The sequence below is a fragment of the Leptonychotes weddellii genome, chromosome 3 (assembly GCF_054177405.1).
Source record: "Leptonychotes weddellii isolate Sample4059 chromosome 3, ASM5417740v2, whole genome shotgun sequence".
Classification (NCBI taxonomy): domain Eukaryota; kingdom Metazoa; phylum Chordata; class Mammalia; order Carnivora; family Phocidae; genus Leptonychotes; species Leptonychotes weddellii.
In genome coordinates this window covers 102428156-102452312 of record NC_138371.1, presented here as the reverse complement: position 1 = coordinate 102452312, position 24157 = coordinate 102428156, and the positions used below count along the sequence as shown (strand labels likewise).

Sequence of the window (24157 nt, the reverse complement as noted above, 5' to 3'; positions counted from 1 at the left end):
GGCGCCTGGGTGGCTCAGTTGGTTAAGCGACTGCCTTCGGCTCAGGTCATGATCCTGGAGTCCCTGGATCGAGTCCCGCATCGGGCTCCCTGCTCGGCGGGGAGTCTGCTTCTCCCTCTGACCCTCCCCCCTCTCATGTGCTTGCTCTCTCTCATTCTCTCTCTCTCAAATAAATAAATAAAATCTTAAAAAAAAAAATAAAAAATAAAAATAAAAATAAAAATCTAACAAGTGAACTGTAAATCTAGAAATAAAAATATCTTGCTATATAAAATGTTTATGTTATTATTTATGATGAGTTCCCTATTTCCATTAAGAATTTATGGCATCTTGTAATGTGAAAACATATCTATAACAGGCTAATTATGTTTTTTAAAATATTACAAAACAGAAGCACTGGGAAACTGGAAAGTGCTATTTATTGAAGCTAAGCTTAAAATCCAGCTCTGAGTTTCCTGTATGAGGGCAAAATAGAGGCAATGTTATAATGCCAAATAAAAGGAAAAAAAATTTTATCTGCTGAGAGAATCCTTTTCTGGCAGTGAATTCTATTAGCATTTTAGAATTTACATTTCTATATCCAAACAACACTGGATAACAAATGTTGTGGAATTAAATAGCTGTGATGATTGCACAACTCTGAATATACTAAAAACCACTGTATTGTACCCTTTAAAAAGGTAAATTTTATAATATATAAGTTATATATCAATAAAGCTTAGTTTAAAGATACAGAAACATTAAGTGAATCTTAGTGCAATTTAAGCCTTTTTTAGGACATTTATAAAGCATGATATAGTGTATTGCTTTCTCAATAAATAATTTACAATTCTCTATACTCTAACACATCAGACACAAAGAATTGTACTGAAGACCTGAAGTGTAAGGCAAAATATGACATTTTATCCAGAATTTGTTTTTCTATAGTTTAGATTTTTATAGAAAAATAGCTCACTTACTTCTTTCAATATCTCTTCAGAATGCTCCAAAGTACAATATTTATGGTATGCCATAAAATAAGAAAGTGACATTCCATCAAAATAGAGATGAATAGATAATTTCTCCCATGGGTTTTCAGGTAATTCCTATGTAAGTTCAATAAACAGAATTATTACTATAAAAATAAAGTCTGAAGATTAAAATTTTTGAGTAGGCAAATAAGAAATTAGATTTCTGATGACCACAGTATTACCAGTTTGATCAGTGGCTCATTTCATAAAATTTTCTTCCTGGTATTTTAACGGTAATTCTACTATCATGGTTTCTGTAAAATATACTTACATGTCCATAAGGTAGAGAGTTTTCTAGTTATTTACTAAAAAATTACATCATCTTTAGAGGATACTAATAATTTATACTAAGTAGAAGGAGAAAGAAAAGGTATGTCCAGAGGTAAAGAAATGAAGTCTTGTTAAAAATCCAGAAATGGGGTGCCTGGGTGGCTCAGTTGGTTAAGTGACTGCCTTCGGCTCAGGTCATGATCCTGGAGTCCCAGGATCGAGTCCCACATCGGGCTCCCTGCTCGGCAGGGAGTCTGCTTCTCCCTCTGACCCTAACCCCTCTCCTGTGCTCTCTCTCATATAAATAAATAAAATCTTAAAAAAAAAAAAAAATCCAGAAATGGCAGGAATCAGAAGAAATTCATGACTGTTTAGAAGGAGTTATAATAGCTTTAAAATTCTTAAGTTCACTTAACAGTCATTAGGTACCGAACATGTACATAGCTGATAAGCTGATCATTTCTCATCGTTTACACTTGGTACCACCTTAGGCCTACTGTCTCTACTGAGTTACCGTAATTGCCTTCCAGCAGATCTCCCTGTTCCCTATCTTTTCTACTCTCCAGCTTTTCTCAGTGTAGCAGAGTGGAAATACTAGAATGTAAAGGGTAGGTTATGTCACTCCTTTGCTCAAGTCCTCAAGTGGCTGCCTGTGTCAGTTTGAGAGCTGAAACTTTCACAAATCTCCCCCCATCTCCAACTCTTCTCTGTCTTGCTCCTTCTGCTCCAGCCCCAATGGCTTCTCTGCCAGACCTTGAACACTCCAGACACGCTCCTGCCTTGGAGCTCTCTGCACTGTTCTCCGGAGAGCTGCATGGTTTGTCCTCTCGCCATTTTAAAGTCTTTACTCCTATCTCATTTTTTGCAGTGAGGTCTTCCCTAACCACTGTATTTAAAATGTTACCTTCTCCCCTGTCCCAACCTCCCCATCAGCCTTTCCTTCTTTATTTTCTTCCTAGCACTTACCAAGATCTAATATACCTTATATTTTATGTTTTTTATTTTGTTTCCCACTACTAAAACGGAAGCTCCATGAAGGCAGAAATTTGGCTCTTCAGTTCATTGTTGTACCTCCAAGGCTAAGAACAGAGCTCAGCTCATAAGAGGTACTCAGTATTTCTTAGTAGTATATAAAAACACAGGAGCACGTCTGGGTAAGGTCTGGTATGGCAGTAAGGGCTGCAGGACGTGCACATTCATGGTTTCTGACCATTCAAGCAGCCTTGGATATGCTATGAATTGCTCTCCTCTGTTAAGCTAAGCAGCAAAGAAAGCGACCTTGATAAACTAAAAAATTTCAATCTCTACCTCACTGCCATGACCTTCCATAGAGGCTATGAGTAACCAGAGAGGCTCTTGGTACTAACATCAGCAACAATAAAACTTTTCTACTGTTTTATGTAAGTGGGTCTATGGCTCTTGTTAAGTCTTTAACATCCTCTAATTACACCTTTCATACAGAAATACTTTCCTTACAGTTTTTGTACCTTTCTACTGGAATCCTCAAACATAGCTGCAGATTAATCTTATTACCTCACTGCTCAGAAACCTCCAATGGGGTGCCACTGATTGACTTTTACTTCTCTTAAATCCTATTCACCACTACTTTTCCTCATAAAACCTCTATTATTCTAGCCAAACAGTTATACTATTTCCTAAATGTGCCATGCCCAGTTCTGTCTCTCTATGCTTACTTGTGTATTCCATTTCCCCGGTCAGGAGAACTTTTCCATCTTTTCTTTAAGGGCTACCTCACTTACCATCTCTAAATTCCTATTACACTTACTCTTTTTACCACTTGGCTCTTGGCATGTCACTTTGTAGTGTGGAATTTTTAGGTTTATGTCCTGTATCTAGTTGTTTCACTAACTAGATAAGTTCTTTGAGGACAGGGATTACCTGCACCTAGCACAGTGCTACATACATGGTAACATCCTGAAAACTCCTACATGTAATTATAAACAACTCCAGTTCTTTGATGCTGCTCCCTGTTGCTGATAAAGAATCTTTCAGATTACTGACTTTAGTACTTACGAAAGTTCTTAGGAACCTTCTCAAATTAGGTTTATTTAAAACAAGCCTAAAAACCAAAATGGTAACTCTTCCATGTTAATGAATAAGTTATATTCATACAGGAACATGGCTTGTCATAAAAATATCCCTCAAATTATGTTACCTATGATACTTTATAGCAAATAATTTAAATCAACAATATATGCTTTAAATATACATTACCATAATGTGAATTTCCACCTCTCTCTTTGAAAGCAGTTCCTGAAGGAGTTCTATTGCATCTGGTTGCCAGACATTCCCAACCTATTTGGGATTAATAAACTCAGATTCTTTCAGATTTTCAAAAAATATGACAGAGCAGAAGGCAGATGAGAAATACAAAAGTAGCCATAAACAGGTTAACAGCAGGTAAGAGTATAACATATACAAGCAGTTTTAAGAGAATATCATGGATATATGATAAAAATGATCTGAAGAAATAATTTGCCTGAGCTTCCCCTATAGTTCTCTCTTGAAACATTTTATGCTTTAAAAATATAAACCTACATTAAAAACAAAGCATCACAAAACAATTTTTTTTTAAAACCAATATGCCAATTGGTGCTTGTCTAATGCCCATAATATGTATTTACTAAGGAGCAGTGATTGTTGTTTTTATGTTAAGAGGTTTACATGGCAAAATTGGGACCTCCTGCCAAAAGCCACTGAGCAGCCTCAAGCTGCCAATGCCATGTGAAAGCTATTTGGAGGTGGATCCTCTATCCCAGTGAACCCTTAGATGCCTGAATCTCTTGTGGACATATTCATTGCAGCATCACTAGGGATCCTGCGCCACAGAAATTGTATGAGGGAAAGTTTATTGTTAAATTGGACCACTAAGTTTTAGCTTAATTTATTATGCAGCAAGAGATAATTAATATGCCATTCCTTTATCTGATTTCCAGCTTTGAATCTGTTATGATTTTATTTGATGAAGAAATCACTAAATTTTAACAATCTTACACTTTCCCATCTATGAAGATATTAGGTCTCCTTACTTATTCAGATGATTTTTTATATCCTTCAGTATGATTTTGTAGTGTTCATCATAAAGGCCCTTTAGCTGTCTTATTAAACTTATTTCTAAGTATTTTATTATTTTTGCTGCAACGGAAAAGGATATCATCTTATATTCTAATTTCTAGAAAATTATTGTTAATAAAAAAGACAATATTTAAAATTAGTCATCCCACAAATTACAATTTACTCACAGGTTTGGTATTATAGAGCTGACATGGAATACAAAACTGGGGCGTATCAGGATATAGTAAAATAGGGTAAAGATGACACTGTGGAATTTTCTCGGTAAATCCATGATCTAAATACTGTACCTGAAATAGGACAAATAAAATTTATAATTTAAATTTACTATTAAAAAGTAGGGGCCAGAAGGCACTCTTTGGTATTTAAAAGAAACAGACATCCTAGAAAAATATCTAAATCTGGATTTGAAAAATCTCCAGAAAAAACATAGAATTCCCTCATCCCATAGTGTATTAAACTTCATTGTCAAAGGTTTTACGCATAAACCAAAGCTTTTTTTTATAAACGGAGTCTTATTAGATTTATAAATTCCTTAAAAATTTTTTTGAAGACAATTTAATTGTTTTGTTTTTCTAAATATTTTAGAAGCACTGATTTACATTTAATAAAGGAATATATTGGTTTGTTTTCTTGTTGAATTTTAAGAGTTTTTTGTACATTTTAGATAACAGACCTTTACCAGATGTATCTTTTGCAAATATTTTCTCCCCCTGTGTGGCTTGTCTTCTTATTCTTTTGACACTGGCTTTCACAGAGGGAAAGTTTTTTTTTTAAAGATTTTATTTATTTATTTGAGAGAGAGAGAATGAAGGACAGAGAGCACGAGAGGGAGGAGGGTCAGAGGGAGAAGCAGACTCCCTGCCGAGCAGGGAGCCCGATGCGGGACTCCAGGATCATGACCTGAGCCGAAGGCAGTCGCCTAACCAACTGAGCCACCCAGGCGTCCAGGGGAAGTTTTTAATTTAAATGAAGTCCAGCTTCATTTCTTTCATGGGTCTTTGGTGCTATTATCTAAAAAGTCATTATCATACTCAAGGTCACTGAGGTTTTCTCTGCTATCTTCTAGGATTTTATAGTTTTGTGTCTTACGTTTAGGTCTGTGATCCATTTTGAGTTAATTTTTGTGAAGGGTGTCAAAGTCTAGATCCATTTTTTTTTTAAGATTTTATTTATTTATTTAATGGAGAGAGAGGCAGGAGAGAGGGAACATAAGGAGGGGGAGTGGGAGAGGGAGAAGTGGGCTTTCCACTAAGCAGGGAGCCCAATGCTTGATCCCAGGACCCCAGGATCGTGACCCGAGCCGAAGGCAGACACTTAATAATTGAGCCACCCAGGTGCCCCTAGATCCATTTTTTTGCATGTGGATGTCCACTTGTTCAGCAGCATTTGTTGAAAAGACCATCTTTGCTTAGTTGTATTGCCTTTGCTCCTTTGTCAAAGATCAGTTGACTTCATTTACATGGGTCTATTTCTAGGCTCTCTCTTCTATTCCATTGAACCATTTGTTCATTGTTTTGCTAATACCACAATGTCTCAATTACTATAACTTTATAGTTAAGTCTTGAAGCCATGTAGCATCAGTCCTCTGGCTTTATTCTTTTCCTTTAATATTCTGTTGGCTCCTCTGGGTCTTTTGCCTCTCCATATAAACTTTAAAATCAATTTGCTGATATCTACAAAATAACCTGCTGGGATTTTGATTGGGATTGCATTGAATCTATCGATCAAGTTGGGAAGAACTGACATTTTGACAATATTGAGTCTTCCTATTCATGAACGTGGAATATCGCTCTGCTCATTTTGATTTTATTCATCAGAGTTTTGTAGTTTCCTCATATAGATCTTCTACATATTCTGTTACAGTTATACTTAAGTATTTTGTTTTTTGGGTTGCTAATGTAAATGGTATTATATTCTTAATTTCAAATTCTATTTGTTCATTGCTGATCTACAGGAAAGTAATAGGCTTTCGTATGTTAACCTTGTATCCTGCAACCTTGCTATAATTGCAGGAATTATAGTTCCTGGAATTATAGTTCCAGGAATTTTATTGTTTCTTTTGCATTTTTTATATAAACATGTCATCTGTGAACAAAGTTTTATTTCTTCCTTCCCAATCTGTTTGGGAAGGATCTGTTAATCTTTTATTTTCTTTTATCTTATTGCATTAGCTAGTACTTCTAGTATGATGTTGAAAAGGAGTTGTAAGAGGGAACATCCTTGTCTTGTTCCTGATCTTAGTGGGAAAGTCTTGAGGTTCTCACCATTAAGTATGATGTTGGCTGTAGGTTTTTTGTAGTTAGTCTTCATCAAGGAGGAAGTTCCCCTCTATTCCCATTACAGTTTTTTAGCATGAATGGGTGTTGGATCCTCTCAGATGCTTCTTCTGCATCTACTGATACGATCATATGATTTTTATTCTTTAGCCTGTTAATGTGATAGATTACGTTAACTGATATTCAAATGTTGAATCAGCCTTGAATACCTGGGATAACTTCCATCTGGTCATGATTTTATATATATATAGGCAGGAAATATATATATATGTAATTATTTTTATACATTGTGGATTTGATTTACTAATATTTTGTTGAGGATTTTTCCATGTATATTCCTGAGACACTGGTCTGTAGCTTTCTTTTCTTATAATGTCATTGTCTGGTTTTGGTATTACAGTAATGCTGTCCTCATAGAATGAATTAGGAAGTCTTCCCTATGCTTCTATCCCCTGAAAGAGATTGTAGAGAAGAGGTAAAGTATCTTCCTTAAATATTTGGTAGAATTCACCAAATGAACCCATGTGGGCCAGGTGTTTTTGTTTTAGAAGGTTATTAATTACAGACTTAATTTCTTTATTAGGTATAGGCCTATTCAGATTTTCTATCTTCTTGTGTGAGTTTTGGCAGATTGTGTCATTTAAGGAATTTGTTCATTTCATCTAGGTTATCAAATTTGTGGGCACTGAGCTATTCATAGTATTCCTTATCTTTTGATGTGCTTAGAATCTGTTGATATCTCTTTTCATTTCTGATATCAGTAATTTGTGTCCTCTTTTTTCTTAGCCTGGCTGGAGGCTTATTGATCGTATTGACCTTTTCAATGAAACAAATTTTTAATTTATTTTTTTTTAAGATTCTATTTATTTGACAAAGAGAGATAGTGAGAGAGAGAAAGCACAAGCAGTGGGAGCAGCAGGCAGAGGGAGAGGGAGAAGCAGGCTCCCCGCTGAGCAAGGAGCCCGATGCGGGGCTCGATCCCAGGACCCTGAGATCATGACCTGAGCCGAAGGCAGACGCTTAGCTTAACTGAGTGAGCCACCCAGGTGCCCCTTAATGAAACAACTTTTAATCTCACAGATTTTCTTTTGATTTCCTGTTTTCAACTTCACTGATTTCTGCTCAAATTTTTTTTCAGCTTACTATAGATTTAATTTTGTCTTTTTGTAGTTTTCTAAGGTGGAAACTTGGAAAATTGATTTTAATCTTTGTTCTTTTCTAATCTATGCATTCAATGCTATGAATTTTCCTCTAAGCACTGCTTTCAGTGCATCTCTTAAGTTTGACATTTTATTTTTCGGCGGGGGAGGAGCAGAGAATCTTAAGCAGGCACCACACTCTTTGCAGAGTCTGATGCAGGGCTCAATCTTATGACCCTGAGGTCATGATCTGAGCTGAAATCAAGAGTTGGATGCTTAACTGACTGAGCCGACCAGGTGCCCCTCATAAGTTTTGATAAGTGTGTTTTCATTTTCACTTAGTTCAAACTATCTTTAAATTTCTCTTGAGATGTCCTCCTTGACCCATGTGTTATTTAGAAGTTTGTTGTTACATCTCTATGTATTTGGGGTTTTTCCAGTTATCTTTGTTAGTGATTTCTAGTTTAATTCCATTCTGGTCTGAGAGCAGACACTGTTTGATTTCTATCCTTTTAAACTTAAGGCCTGTTTTAATGGCTCAGAATGTGGTATATCTTGGTAAATGTTCCATGTGAGCCCCACATCAGGCTCCATGCTAAGTGTGCAGCATGTGTTTGAGAAGAATGTGTATTCTGCTGTTGTTTGATGAATTAGTCCAGGGATGTCAATTATATCCAGTCAATTGATGGTGTTTTTGAGTTCAACTATGTCCTTACTGATTTTCTGCTTGTTGGACCTGTCCATTTCTGACAGAGGAGTGTTGAAGTCCACAACTATGATAGTGGGTATATCTATTTCTCCTGTAATTCTATCAGTTTTTGCCTGACATAGGTTGACTCTCTGTTGTTAGGCACATACACATTAAGGATTATAAGGTCTTCTTGGAGAATTGACCCCTTTGTCATTATGTAATGCCCTTCTTTATCCCTGCTAACTTTCCTGCTTTGAAATCTACTCTGAAATTATTATAGCTACTCCTGCATTCTTTTGATTAGTGTTGGCATAGATTATTTTTCTCTATCCACTTATTTTTAATCTATATGTGTCTCATACTTAAAGTGAGTTTCTTGTGGACAACATATAGTAAATTGGTGCATTTAAACCACTGATCTTCAAAGCAATTATTGATATGGCTGGATTCATATCCAACATACTTGTTACTATTTCCTATTTGTTGCTTTTGTTCTTATTTTTGTTTTCCACTCTCTTTCTGTCTCTTGTGGTTTAAACTGAGCATTTTCTGTTTCTTTAAAAAGTATATTATACTTTTTAAAAAGCATTACATCAAAAACTAATATGTTTGCTAATTGAATTTACATTTAAAAAAAAGAAAGTTGCATTCTCCACAGGAAAAAAAATAAAAAGCATTTTTTACTGGTTTCCATTCAGTATGCTATAATTATTAAACATTTATACTGAATCCAAGTCTATTTTCAAATAACATTGTACCACTTTACAGGTATTATGAGTACCATATAATAAGAAAACAATCCTGATTACTCTCTTCCATTCATTGTACCATAGTCATTGATTTCACTTATATTTAAGCATGCATATACATACACATATATGTATATGGTATATACATATGCAGTTGAATACACTGTTGCTATTACTTTGAACTATTATGCTACATCAACTAAGAATAAGAAAACTGCAACTTTTATTATTTATTTTTTAGAGAGAGCACACAAGCATGGAAGGGCAGAGGGAGAAGGAAAGAGAGAATCTTAAGCATGCTGCACACTTAGCGTGGAGCCTGATGTGGGGCTCAATATCATGACTCTGAGATTATGACCTGAACCAAAATCAAGAATCAGATACTTAACTAACTGAGCCACCCAGGAGCCCCACTACAAGTTTTATTTCATCTTCACTATTCCTTTCTCTTTATATAGATCTGAGGTTCTGACATTATTTTCCTTCTCTTTAAAGAATTTCTTTTAATATTTCTTGCAAAGCAGGTCTACTAGCAACAAGTTCAATTTTTGTTTCTCATTCAGTTTGAAGGATAATTTCACAGGGTATATACAGAATTCTAGGTTGGTGGGGTGTTTTTCTCAAGTTTTTAAATATTTCAATCCACTTTCTTTTTTGTACGGTTTCTGAGGAGAAGTTGGATGTAATTCTTATCTTTGTTCCTCTATAGGCGAGGTGCTTTTTTCCCTCTGGCTTATTTCAGGACTTTTTTCCTTTAACTTTGATTTTCTGTAGTTTGAAATGATATGCCCAGGTGTAGGTTTTTTTAAATTTGTTTTTGTTTTTGCATTTGTCGTAGTTGGTATTCTCTTAGTTCCTGGATCTGTGGTTGAGTGACATTAATTTGGGGGAAATTCTCAGTCATAATTGTTTCAAATACTTCTTTATTCTCCCACTGGTATTCCCATTATACATAGCCCATATCCTTTTGTAGTTGTCCCACAGTCCTTGGGTATTTGGTTCTGTTTCTTCAGTCTTTGTTCTTACTTTTCAATTTTAGAGGCCTCTATTGATAGTCTACTAATAAGCCCATCAAATGCATTCTTCATTTTTGTTTACCTATTTTTGATCTCTACTTTTCTGTCTTTTCTTACTATTTTTATCTCTCTGCTTACACTGTCCGTTGTTCTTGCACACGGCCTACTATATTCATGAGAGGCCTTAGCATATTAATAATAGTTGTCTTAAATTCTCATTCTGATAATTCCATCATCCCTGTCAGGTCTTGTTCTGATGTGTCTGTCTCTTCCAGTCGTGTTTTTTGTCTTTTAGTATGCCTTGTGATTTTTTTCCTTTTTTAAATATTAAAATTGGGGCGCCTGGGTGGCTCAGTTGTTAAGCGGCTGTCTTTGGCTCAGGTCATGATCCCAGAGTCCTGGGATCGAGTCCCACATCGGGCTCCCTGCTCAGCAGGAAGCCTGCTTCTCCCTCTCCCACTCCCCCTGCTTGTGTACTGTTCTTGCTGTCTCTGTCTCTGTCAAAGAAATAAAATCTTAAAAAAAATAAAAATAAAAATTTATTTGGGTTTAATTGACATATAACATTATATTAGTTTCAGGTATACAACATAATGACTTGATATTTATATATACTGTAAAATGATCACCACAAATCTAGTTACTATCCATTGCCTTACATAAATATTTTTGTGTGTGAGGAAAACTTTAAGATTTACTCTTAGCAACTTCCAAATATACAATATATCATTAACTACAGGCACCATGCTGTACATTACAGCCCCATGATTTATTTTATAGCTGGAAGTTTGTACTTGTTGATTCCTTCACCCATTTTGCATGCCCACAACCCTCCTCCTCTGGCAACCATCAATCTGTTCTCTGTATCCATGAGCTTAGTATTTTTTTATATTGATGGTATTTTGTTTTTTATATTCCACAAATAAATGAGATCATATGGTATTTGTCTTTCCGACTTATTTCACTTAGCATAATGACCTCAAGGTCCATTCATGTTGTAGCAAATGGCAAGATTTCCTTCTTTCTTTTATGACCGAATAATCTCTCACTGTTTGTATGTATATATATGTATATGTATATATACCCCATTTTCCTTATCCATTCATCCATCAATAGACAGGTTCTTTCAATATCTTGGCTATTGTAAATAACGCTGCAATGAACATGGGGGTGCATATTATCTTTTTCAGTTAGTGTTTTCATTTCCTTCAGATAAATACCCAGAAGTGGAATTTTTGGATAGTTCTATTTTAATTTTTTGAGGAACCTCCATAGTGTTTTCCATAGTGGCTGTACCAATTTACATTCCCAAGAACAGTGTACAAGCGGTCCCTTTTCTCCACATCCTTACCAACACTTATTTCTTGTCTTTTTGATAAGTCATTCTAATGGGTGTGAGGTGATACTGTGATTTTGGTTTGCATTTCCCTCAAGATTAGTGATTTTGAGCACATTGTTATGCATGTGCTGGTCACCTGTATGTCTTCTTTGGAAAAATGTCTGTTCAGATCCTCTATTCATTTTTTAATCAGTTTTTTGCTATTGTGTTGTATGAGTTCTTTATATATTTTGAATATTAGTACCTTATCAGATATATGACTTGTAAATATTTTCTCCCATTTAGTAAGTTGCCTTTTCATTTTATTGATGGTTTCCTTTGCTGTGAAGAATCTTTTTAGTTTGATGTAGTACAAGTTGTTTATTTTTGCTTTGGCTACCTTTCCTTTTGGTGTATACAAAAAATCACCAAGACCCATGTCAAGGAGTTACTGCTTGTGTTTTCTTCCAGGAGTTTTATGGTTTCAGGTCTTACATTCAAATCTTTGATCCATTTTGAATTAATTTTTATATATGGTGTAAGATATAATCCAGTTTCATTCTTTTGCATGTGGCTGCCCAGTTTTCCCAACACTATTTATTGAAGAGACTGTCCTTTTGCCAGCATATATTCTTAGCTCGTCTGTCATAAATTAATTGACCATACATGCATGGGTTTATTTCTGGGCTTTCTATTCTGTTCCACTGATCTACATGTCTATTTTTATGCCAATACCATACTGTTTTGACTATTTTTTTTTTAAGATTTTGTTTATTTATTTACAGAGAGAGACACAGCGATAGAGGGAGCACAAGCAGGGGGAGTGGGAGAGGGAGAAGCAGGCTTCCCGCTGAGCAGGGAGCCCGATGTGGGGCTCGATCCCAGGATCCTGGGATCAGGACCTGAGCCGAAGGCAGACGCTTAACGACTGAGCCACCCAGGCGCCCCTGACTAATTTTCTTCTTGATAGCTGGACATGATATACTATGTAAAAGAGACTGCTATAAATAGGCCTTTAGTAATGTGGTAGTAAAGTGTGAAGGGAGGGGAAGTGTTCTGAAGCCCTAGGATTAGGTCTTAGTCTTTTAGTGACCTTATGACTCTAGATTGTAAATTTCACAAGTGTTTCTCAGTTTTGTTCTTCTCCTCCTTTTGGTATGGGAGAGGATGGATAGACTGGGCTGGAGTTGGGTATTTCCTTTTTTCCATGTGGAAGACTAGAGTTAACTGGAATTGGGTACTTTCCTTTCTCCTAGGTCAGTTAGGCTGGTGATATCCTAGCTGATTAGGCCCTGGTTAACTAGTTTTCCTGAGGGCAGGCCTTCTTACAAAAAAACCAGAATGCTCTGGCATATTTCAAAAGCTCCTGATGACAGAAGTATGAGGGGATTTTCTTTCTCTATATTTATTGTGAGAATCAGGTTGAACACCTGAAGGTAAATGCCACAGAATTCTGGGGGGCCTTCCTATGACTGGGCCTCTCTGAAATTTTTAACTTTCAGAGCTGTCCACACTGAGTTTCCAGCAATACCTCAATTCCAGTTCCAGTTTTGAGTTTCTGCTCCTATAAGCTGTGACTCCCTATATTTGCCTGATTCTAATCTCTGGAGCAGTGGTTTACCTTGTATACTCCCTCTGTTATGGATTCGAGAAGAGTTGTTGATTTTTCACTTTGTTAGCTTTTTACTTGTTAGAATAATGTGGCAACTTCCAAGCTCCTTACAATTGCAACCAGAACCCAGGAGTCCTCAACAGCCTGTCTTTGAAATGCTTTATGTATTTATGATAATTCAACTTCTAAATTTAGTAATAAGGAATGTCAATAAGTATTTCTTTTGCCCCAATGTAATGAAATTAACATATCACTGTTTAATTGGGTTGGTTTGGCAATCAACATTTTAAAAAATGAAACAGAACTGACTGAAAGGTATCTGAGTACATCACAGGTTGTTAGGGTGAGTACAGTTTAAGATAATATTTCTTTTTTTTTAAGATTTTATTTTTAAGTAATCTCTACACCCAACATGGGGCTCAAACTCACAACCCTGAAATCAAGATCTGCATGCTTCACCAGCTGAGCCACCCAGGTGCCCCTAATGTAATATTTCTTTTTCTTTTTTTAAAGATTTTATTTATTTAATAATAAAAAAATAAAGATTTTATTTATTTGACAGAGAGAGAAACAGCAAGAGAGGGAATACAAGCAGGGGGAGTGGGAGAGGGAGAAGCAGACCTCCCGCAGAGCGGGGAGCCCGTTGCGGGGCTCGATCCCAGGACCCTGAGATCATGACCTGAGCCGAAGGCAGACGCTTAACGACTGAGCCACCCATGCGCCCCTGTGATATTTCTTAATGCAGATCATAGGATAAATTTTGAAAGGTATCAGGTTAAGGAATGAAAAATTTAGGGGCGCCTGGGTGGCACAATCAGTCAAGTGGCTGCCTTCGGCTCAGGTCATGATCCCAGGGTCCTGGGATCGAGCCCTGTGTTGGGCTCCCTGCTCAGCAGGAGCCTGCTTCTCCTTCTCCCTCTGCCTGCCGCTCTACCTACTTGTGCTCTCTGTCTCTGTCAAATAAAAAAAATCTTAAAAAAAAGAAAAAAGAAAAATTGATTGTGTATACTTGAAATGTAAAATAACCTTAGGAAAAAAAAAGTAATGATTAAAATATCAAAGTACTTTTAAATAAAATTTTAAAACAGAGATCTTTGTGTGAGAAAAAATAAAGTTCACCACCATCTTATTTACTTGGATCCTATATATGTAAAGTTCATGAATTATGATGACTTAATACAAATTGGATTTTAGTTTACTTTTATATTAAAAAGAAAAGGGGTTACCTGAACAATTCAAATGTATGTGAAACCTGACTCATTTGCATATAAATATATGAATCTTTAAGTATCCTTATGCTTAATACTGAAAATCTGAAACCATTTTACTTCTATTAAAATCAGTTAAAGCCAATCCAGCCGGAGAAGCACATGACTTAGATTGGAAATTTAGGAATCTGATGAATGGATATGAATTCCAGCATCACTACCCACCGATATTGACCTTGGTGACCTTGGGCATGTCACTGGATCTAAATGTTAATTTTCTTATTAGTAAAATGGGAATAACCTACTTCTATGATAGTTGGAAACAAATTATAAAAATATGAATGCACACATGTCAAAGAAGCTTAAAAACCTAAAGTGCTATGTAATTGTTAGGTATCATCATCAAGTGGGTAATAAAATTCTTGTTCAAGTAGAAACAAAAGACTTTTCTTAATTTTTCCTCCCCTCCTAAAACTAAAAGTCTCAAGTGCTAAATGTCTTATGAAGTACTTTATCAATTTCATTGCTTTACTTAAGTCACTGTAAATGGAGGTATTTTCATCTATATTTTTATATACAGAGTTTTTTGAAAATATACAATTCTTTCTGAAGATTTTGTAGGAAACTCAAGTGAGTACTATCTCAGTATTCTGGAAAGGTAAATTAACTTATTGTTAAAGGGTAAACTAGCTGGGCTGTAAACAAATTTGCTATGGAAATATATAACATATTGAAAAACAAGTTGTTTTACTTAATACTATATGTACAAATAGGGCTGCCAATTACAAATAAGTGGTACCATTAAAGTACCAGAGGCCAGATCCCTACCTGGAAATGTTTTTTGGTTATTCAAGTTAATAAATATACTTGAAGATAAAAATTCTTATTTTTTAACACACTGCATTTTTAAAAAGATTTTATTTATTTGAGAGAGAGGGAGAGAGCGAGCATGAAGAGGGGGCGAGGACAGAGGGAGAAGGAGAAGCAGACTCCCTGAACAGGGAGCCCGATGCAGGACCCTGGGATCACAACCTGAGCCGAAGGCAGAAGCTTAACAGACTGAGTCACCCAGGCATCCCCCAAATTCTTATTTACTTATTCATTTATTTATTTTTAAGTAATCTCTATACCCCATGTGGGGCTCAAATCTATGACCATGAGATTAAGAGTTGCACACTCTACTAACAGAGACAGCCAGGTGCCCCCAAAATAAGAGTTCTTGTTACAAATAAATGTGTAATGTATCTGACTGGTCTTCCTACAAGACTGATCTCATTAATACATGTTTTAATCAAACTTTCATATATTTATACTCTAAAGATCACTTAACATTATAGCATTTAGCCTTAAATTAGTCATAAAAGAGTATGAGACTCACCTTGATAGTGCCGCCAACAACTTCCATTACCTTGCCTCGATACCACATAGTATCTGATCCTCTTACTGCACAGGCTTCTCCCTTTTTCCAGAAATAAGGCTCCAAAAGACCAAGGCATTTTAAATTACTTTGAATTTCATTCATCATTTTTATTAGCTCGAATTCTGAAGAAATTATTTAAAAAAGAGAGAATTTAGGAAGAATTTACTACCATTTTCAATACGAAATCATCAATAACCTTTAATAATTTCACCACCTCGACAACAGCATAAGGAATTAATAGAGCTTTAATAAAGATCTAATTCAGTCAGGGCGACTAGGTGGTTCAGTTGGTCATCTGACCAAGAGTCATCTGACTCTTGGTGTAGGCTCAGGTCATGATCTCATGGGTCGTGAGATTGAGCCCTGCCTCGGGTTTCACGATAGTACATAGTCTCCCTGAGATTCTCTCTCCCTCTGCGCCTCCCCCCATGTGCACACATGCACTTTCTCCCTCTCTAAAATAAATAAATCTTTTTAAAAAAAATCTAATTCAGGGGTGCCTGGGTGGCTCAGTCATTAAGCGTCTGCCTTTGGCTCGGGTCATGGTCCCAGGGTCCTGGGATCGAGCCCCACATCAGCCTCCCTGCTTGGCGGGAAGCCTGCTTCTCCCTCTCCCACTCCCCCTGCTTTTGTTCCTTCTCTCGCTGTATCTCTCTCTGTCAAATAAATAAATAAAGTCTTAAAAAAAAAAATCTAATTCAGTCAGTAGCTTCTATATGTTTCAAAACATACTACTACTAACATGTAAATAACTATTCTGATCTCTGATTATAAATGCAAGCATTATTTTGGGAGTAAAGCATCGTTAAAAGCTCTAAGCACATACCAGATGGCCTAATATAAAAGAACTACCACTTTAAGATTATGCCATTTTGCCAGCATACCTAAGTAAAATAGAACACAAGTCAGGTGTTACTTGATGCTTAGATAGATACAGCATAATGCTGGGATATAAAATTAAAATTCTAATGTTGCTACTTACTGCTAATTGGATCATCATTCCCATAGTAAATACAAACCCCATAATAGATACCACTGAAGACAAGGGGTGGGGTCAATTACCATAACAGTTCTACCACTTTAGTTGTGTGATTTTGGATTGTTCCTTTACTTCCATAAGCTTCAGGTTATTCTATAAACCTGGTATAATAGAACTTATCTCCATTATCAATATTGCGGGGGATTAAATGTAAAACATCCTGAACACTGCCTGACAACATAAGAGTCAACCAGTTTTAGCTATCACTATATAAAGGTCAAGAAAATTTCTGGATTAAGTACTACTCCAAGAGGTCTCAACCACTGTTCACTTCTAGAATAGCCAATTGCACAGATTTATTTTTGAATTAAGAAACAGTATTTAGGAGGTCAACAAATGAGACAAAAATTTCAACAAATTCACAGCCATCTATCCATAGGTGGACTTACTATGGAGTTAATGGAGCTTTAAGACCCACGAGTGCTAGAGTTACTGTCAGTTATAAAGTATTCTAGACACACCCAGGTTGTAGTAAGGAGATACTTGTACATAAATCCCAGGAAGGACTTGAATATTCTCAAAGGGCCCCACACTCCAGACAGTCACATTCCTCATTCTAAAGGAATATAAACTTCTGTATCTTTTTTCTTAGAGAGCCTCCAAACTTGTATTAAGTGCCTGGTCTTACAACCCTGGAACCACCTCCATCCTTACCTTAGGCCCAGTGTCTATTCCCATAAATGATTTTTCATTTCAATAAATGATTTTTGTGTGAAAAGCACTTTGCTTGAGTTATTTCATTTAACCTCACAACAAACCTGTGAAAATGAGGTTAAATCTTGCCCAAGGTATTTCAACCTATACCTTACTAGAGCACTGGAGCTGCTAGCTACTCCTTTTACTGATTAATTCTACATAACATAAAACATATTACCTGACAATTTAGGTACTACAAATATAGTTCCATCGTTGCCAATGCAGCTGACAATTGCCTCAAATACTTTCATGTTAGGAATAGCTGGTGGTTTATAGCATCCAGTGGTTCTTGGTTCTGGAATTTTCTGCTGAAATTCAGACACCCTGTATTCACTAATAACATCAGCAGCTTTTTTGTCAGGGTCAAAGTTAATCTTAATACACTTAGTAATCATTGAATCTTCTGGTTCCAAGGGGATTTCCAGAGACTTCTCAGATGATGAATGACTGTTATTTAATTTTTTAATTCTGTAACATCCAAAAAATATTATATCTAAATATAAGCAAATAAAAACATTCTGTAGAAAACAATATAAAAACAGCCCTTCAAATATACTGGAAATTTAAGGAATATATTTGCTCTAGTCTAGGATATATTAGTCTAGTTTGTTACATAAAAATGACCATAATTTAGGTTATAATAAAAATTATTTTAAAATGTAAATGAGCTTGACGAGAAAAAGAGTAATAAATTTCACTTAAATGTTTTAAATTACTATCTCATATTTACATGTTACTCTGTCTTAAAATCTCATAATAAGTGTATCACCAGTATTGTATAATTAACTAGATGTTAAAGGGAAATACAGCATCTTCAGGTTGATTTTAATGTAGTCCACAGATAGAACATGCACATGTTCTGTCAAATTAATACAAGTCCCTTAAAAAATACAGTACTATTGAGAAAGTGGTAATATGTTATATTCATTTTTTTTTAACTTCCTGTCATTCCCTTCCAGTTAAAAAAAAAAGTTATGCCTACTATAAAAAAAATCCTAGGAGATATTGTTTATTTTAGTAGAATTATAGCAGACTTTTGTTTCTTCTACTTTCTTGTATTTTCTTTCAAAAGGAGATAAGCATTTATGAAATAGCTACATAATTCTTCAACTAAGATCGTTCCCACTTGGTGCCCAGCCTTGAGATAGCTAGTAGTTTTAGTGCTCTAAAAGCAGTAAAGAACATCACAGTGGCAGATGTTAACAGTATTACCTTGCCTAGCATTTTTCATTTTAACATTTATCAAGGAATTGCTTTAGCCTAAAGCCAGTGAACCTGAAAAGAGACACATGCAGGACATCTATACACAGAGCATAGCCAAATGCCAATACCTAGGCAATTAAGCCAGCATCTACCATGCTTAGCCAACTACTTCATTTCCCATTTTACTTCTGATTTCTCATTCTCCTTCCATTCCATCAGGATTGCAGTCCTAGTCCATACAAGGTAATATATAATAATGCAAGATAAAAAGAGAAATCTGGCCATGTATGGTACAAAGTGGCTACTTGGAATATGTGTTTGCAATTCCAATATACCTTACATCCAGAAGGAAAGAAATAAGAAGAGGAAGCTAGGGCTATAGCAATATCCTAATCCTTTGCCCCTTGGACAAATGGTACCTTAAACCACAAACTTAGTACCTGAAAGGTCTTTAAATGTAAATATTATTCATTACTTTTCTGCTATCCATTTCTGTTTCACATAAACACATTTTAGTATATACCTACCACAGTTTCCAACATAAAGCTTAAAGATTTATGTCCAAGCAAATGGTGTCAGAGGGCTCAGATCTGGTAACCACTATGCAATTATCTTTTCCTTTGGTTTAGAGTATAAATGCCAAAGCAAAAGGGAAAATACAAAAGCAAAAATGTCAGTAGGGATTTAAATATACAAGAGCTAATGTGCTTGAATAAAGAAATTAGTAATCCTGAATGAATTTCTCAACTGTCTCCTCAAGGTTAGTTTATAAATCATTAAGAGGAAACAAGGTGAAATTCAGGTTTGAAAGCACACAGATATGAAAACGAACATAGGCAAATAAGAAGCCTTCATTATAAACTGATGTTAAAAAAAAAAGTCTATACCTCCTTTCTCTCAAAGCCAAACCCTTTTTAATCAAATATTTAGAAACATCGACACGTTCTCCTTTTTCATCTCTGCAGAAAATTTTCACAGGTAATGGCCATGTTGTATTGTTTTCCTGCAGTGATTTAAGAGCAGAGTAAATATGAAACACTAAAAGGAAACCTTCTTATAAACAACATACTTTTTACAGGCATTTCCTCCACATTTATCCAAGCCAGAAAAATAAATTTCCAGTCAAGTAATTTTGATATCTTATCAGAAAGAAAAAACATGGAAGAGAGTCAAGGGGGACAATTAGTTTGTGAAATATGTCAGGAAGACTTCTCTGTCAAGGTGAAACTTACCAAAAGGGTGGATGTGTGTAGGGGAAGGTCAACTGAAAATTTTTTTTTCAGCCCACAATGGGCTGGGGAAACATCGGTTACAAATTTCTCTATTATCCTAAACTCTTGGCACATTACAGAATTGAAATGTATTTTCCCAGGTGTGTCTTGTGTGTGTGTGAAAAGAAAGGAAGGAACTGCAAGACCTATATTCTGCTTCAAATGGGATTATGAAAATGGAGAAGGTACACAAAGAAAAAGTAACATGGACAAATTACTTATCCAAGAAAATTGTAATCATTAATGCAATAAAAAGTATCAAATTGGAGTAAAAAAAAGAATATTTTTAAGTGTTCTGAAAAAATATATCCTCTTCTCAAACCCATACTCCTACAAACACACATTTTTTTTATGACATAACAATCAATATGATTTCACTAGAAGCCTAACTTCTCAGTTTGTAAAGAATAGCAAAAGGCTTCTGCAATGCACTCTAGCATACATACATTCTGTTTTTTTTAACATGCAAATTATCAACTCAAGATTATTACTTTAGAAATGTTTTGATTAATTCATACAATCATTATGGGACATCTATTATCAAAAACAGGTGTTTTATAACAAAATAAGACCAAAAAAAAGGGCTGCCAAAAAAATCCAAAGAGTTTGCTGTTATTTTCTCAACAATAAAATAAATTATAGAAAACATCAATGAAATATTCATTACATATCTATTGTAATTGTTTACCCCACTACACACCTGTAAGATTATAGTTGCTACAGCTCCAGTCAGGTACAATGAAAGACAGTCACAAGCTGTAGCTGTCCACTTGTCACTCCCACCAGTTGGTCTATAACAACAACAGACAACTTGTTTTGTAACAAACAGCATAACATATAGAAATATAAAAGAACCACTATATGTATACAGTCATATATATATGAACAAACTACATATGTAGCAAGAAATCAGTTGAACTTTTTGTTAACATGACTTCGTGTTATTTTCACAATTTTCTTCTGTGTTTTCATATCCTTTTGTTCTTTCCTCTATTCTACTTATGGACCATATCATATGCTAACTTATATATAATTGTTCAGCTATACTGAGAAACCTTAAAAAAGGTACATTTTAAGTATTTTTTTTTACATAAAATGTACATTTCATACATGCTGACTAGACTATAAAACTCAGAGAGCAGGGATTATAAATATTGACAGATCAATGAAAAGCTGAGTATTCAGTTTCATCATCTATTTTAGTTTGCAGAACTGAAACTGAGTGACTTTCTAACCATCAAATCCACCTCCAAAGAATAAGAACTAATACCACTAAAGAGATTACAAGTATCATAATGCAGGCTCTGAATGCTCTCTAGACATGGTTTCTAGATCTGGAGTTTCATTGCAGCTGACCCACTGAGTAAATAACCAGTCTGGCCAATCTTTTCACGTTAAATGGTTTATATGAATGAACTAACAAAATCAACTGTGCATGTAGTTTGACCAAGTAGGATTCAGTAAATGTGCTACACTTATTATTTATTAAGAAGCCCAAACAGTGTTCTTATGATTTAAGAAGCTTAAATTGTCAGTGACTCCTAGAATGTTTTTTTTTATTATGAGGGTATTCAGATAAAAATTAGTGTCAACAATAAGATTCTACCAGATCTACTATGAATATACGTTTTGTAACTTTTAAACATCTTTTTTTGACGATTTTATTTATTTGTCAGAGAGAGAGCACAATCAGGTGGAGTGGCAGGTAGAGGGAGAAGCAGGGTCCCTGCTGAGCAGGGAGCCCGATGCGGGGCTCGATTCCAGGACCCTGGGATTGTGACCTGAGCCAAAGGCAGATGCCTAAACAACTGAACCACCCAGGCGTCCCTAACTTTTAAACATCTGAAAGTACTAACAACATTTAAAAAAAATCTTTAGTCTGTATTCATAAAACTGTATGTTTCAGTTGGGAAAAATGAAAATGGAAATGGATAGTGGTAAAGGTTGCACAATATTCTGAATGTACTTAATACCACTGAAATACACATTAAAAATGGCAAATTGTATGTTACGTAAATTTTCCTAAAATAAGAGATTTCTCAGAAGAGTGGTAATAACAGTAATTAGAGCTCCAATTCTCAATTCAGACCTTGTTTATAATCCTAGCTCAACAGTTAACAGATGCATTACTGTGGATAATTATTTGACCTCTTGAAGACTCAATTTCCTTATCTATAAATAATACCTTATCTATAGCTTTCCTTATCTATAAATAATACCTTATCTATAAATAATACCTTATCTATAGCTTTAAGGTTTATTATGAGGATTAATTAAAGTAATGCCTATAAGGTAATTAATACAGGGTCCAGAAGTAGTTAAGGTTATTAGATTCTTGAAATAATGGTATTCCATTAGAGTCCAAAAGCTGTAATCCAAGGTGTGTACAGGAACACATTCTCTACATTATTGGATACAATTAAAGGACTTATAGAACTCTGTTCAATTGTTCTGATTGAACTGTTCAAGGTAGAAGTGAAAACTAGGATAAGATTTTTATAGTATGTCAGCTGGAGATTTCCATTCCGGGGCATTAAATTCTTTCAATTGATAGAACAAATTTGTAGATATGGTCCCACAGTCACTATTAGTAATCACAGACAGTGGGAGAGGTACCTGTAAGATTAGAGAAATGTTCTGTGCAAACAGGTGGATTATGGAAACTACTACTATAAGCTCTTCAAGGACATTAAATAAATGGTTTACCAGTAATTAGAACAGAAAGGGGTCACTAGAACAAAGTATCCCATTGGGGAGACCAATCTTAATGCCATGTAAGGAAATACTAGTGGCTGAAGCTGCCTGATAAAGAAACAACCTCCTTTGAGAGATACGCTTCACAGCACTGAAGTCAGAAGGTCTTGAATGTTCATTTATTAGGGCTGGTATACAAAGAATTACTGTCATGATGCTTCTAATATCTTTGAGTTCCAAGTCTAAGATTCTATAATTCTTTTATTTTTATTAAAGTATAATTAACATACAATGTTATTCTAGTTTCAAGTGTACAACATATTGATTCAATAATTCCATACATTGCTCAGTGCTCATGAGTGTAAATTTGTCACCATACAACATTATCATAACATTATTGACTATATTCCCTATGCTGACAACTTTTCATCTCCATGACTTATTTATTTTATAATGGTAAGTTTGTACCTCCTAATCCCCTCTATAAAATTCTTGTTACAAAGAATTATATTTCCATGGATTTCTCAATGGAGAAAGGTCCCCTAGAAGCAGGAAATCGCCACTTCTGTACTTTTCAAACAGAAATCCAATAATAGCTGTCCAATTTCCTTAGCACCATTTATTGAAGAGACTGTCCTTTTCCCATTGCATATTTTTTCCTGCTTTGTCAAAGATTATTTGACCATAGAGTTGAGGGTCCATATCTGGGTTCTCTATTCTGTTCCAGTGGTCTATATGTCTGCTTTTGTGTCAGTACCATGCTGTCTTGGTGATCACTGCTTTGTAATACAGCTTGAAATCAGGCAACATGATGCCCCCAGCTTTGTTGTTCTTTTTCAACATTTCCTTGGTGATTCAGGGTCTTTTCTGATTCCATACAAATTTTAGGATTGTTTGTACCAGCCCTTTGAAGAATATCATTGGAATTTTGATTGGGATGGCGTTGAAGGTATAGATTGCTCTGGACAGCAGAGACATTTTAACAATGTTTATTCTTCTGATCCATGAGCATGGAATGTTTTTCCATCTTTTTGTGTCTTCTTCAATTTCTTTCATGAGTGTTCTGTAGTTCCTAGAGTATAGATCCTTTGCCTCTTTGGTTAGGTTTATTCCGAGTTATCTTATGATTTTTGGTGCTATTGTAAATGGAACTGATTCTCTAATTTCTCTTTCTACAGTTGCATTGTTAGTGTATAAGAAAGCAACTGATTTCTGTGCATTGATTTTGTATACTGCCACATTAGTACATTGCTGTATGAGTTCTAGTAATTTGGGGGTGGAGTCTTTTGGGTTTTCCACATAAAGTAGCATGTCATCTGTGGAGAGAGTTTGACTTCTTTGCCAATTTGAATACCTTTTATTTCTTTTTGTTGTCTGATTGCTGTTGCTAGGACTTCTAGTACTATGTTGAACAATAGTGGCAAGAGTGAGCATCCTTGTCGTGTTCCT

At 35.3% G+C, this 24157-nt stretch overlaps 1 protein-coding gene across 1 annotated transcript in view; it reads right to left on the bottom strand.

Moving 5' to 3' along the window:
- The window catches only part of RNF17 (ring finger protein 17), a 120988-nt gene that overhangs the window by 13534 nt on the left and 83297 nt on the right, over window positions 1-24157 (bottom strand). Inside the window, exons 23-29 of the mRNA XM_081815276.1 lie at window positions 20715-20805; window positions 19631-19746; window positions 17719-18008; window positions 15764-15927; window positions 4544-4663; window positions 3516-3596; window positions 960-1085 (exon numbers count right to left, since the gene is read on the bottom strand). Coding sequence (XP_081671402.1) covers window positions 960-1085; window positions 3516-3596; window positions 4544-4663; window positions 15764-15927; window positions 17719-18008; window positions 19631-19746; window positions 20715-20805 — 988 coding nt within the window. The remainder of the gene's footprint in view (window positions 1-959; window positions 1086-3515; window positions 3597-4543; window positions 4664-15763; window positions 15928-17718; window positions 18009-19630; window positions 19747-20714; window positions 20806-24157) is intronic.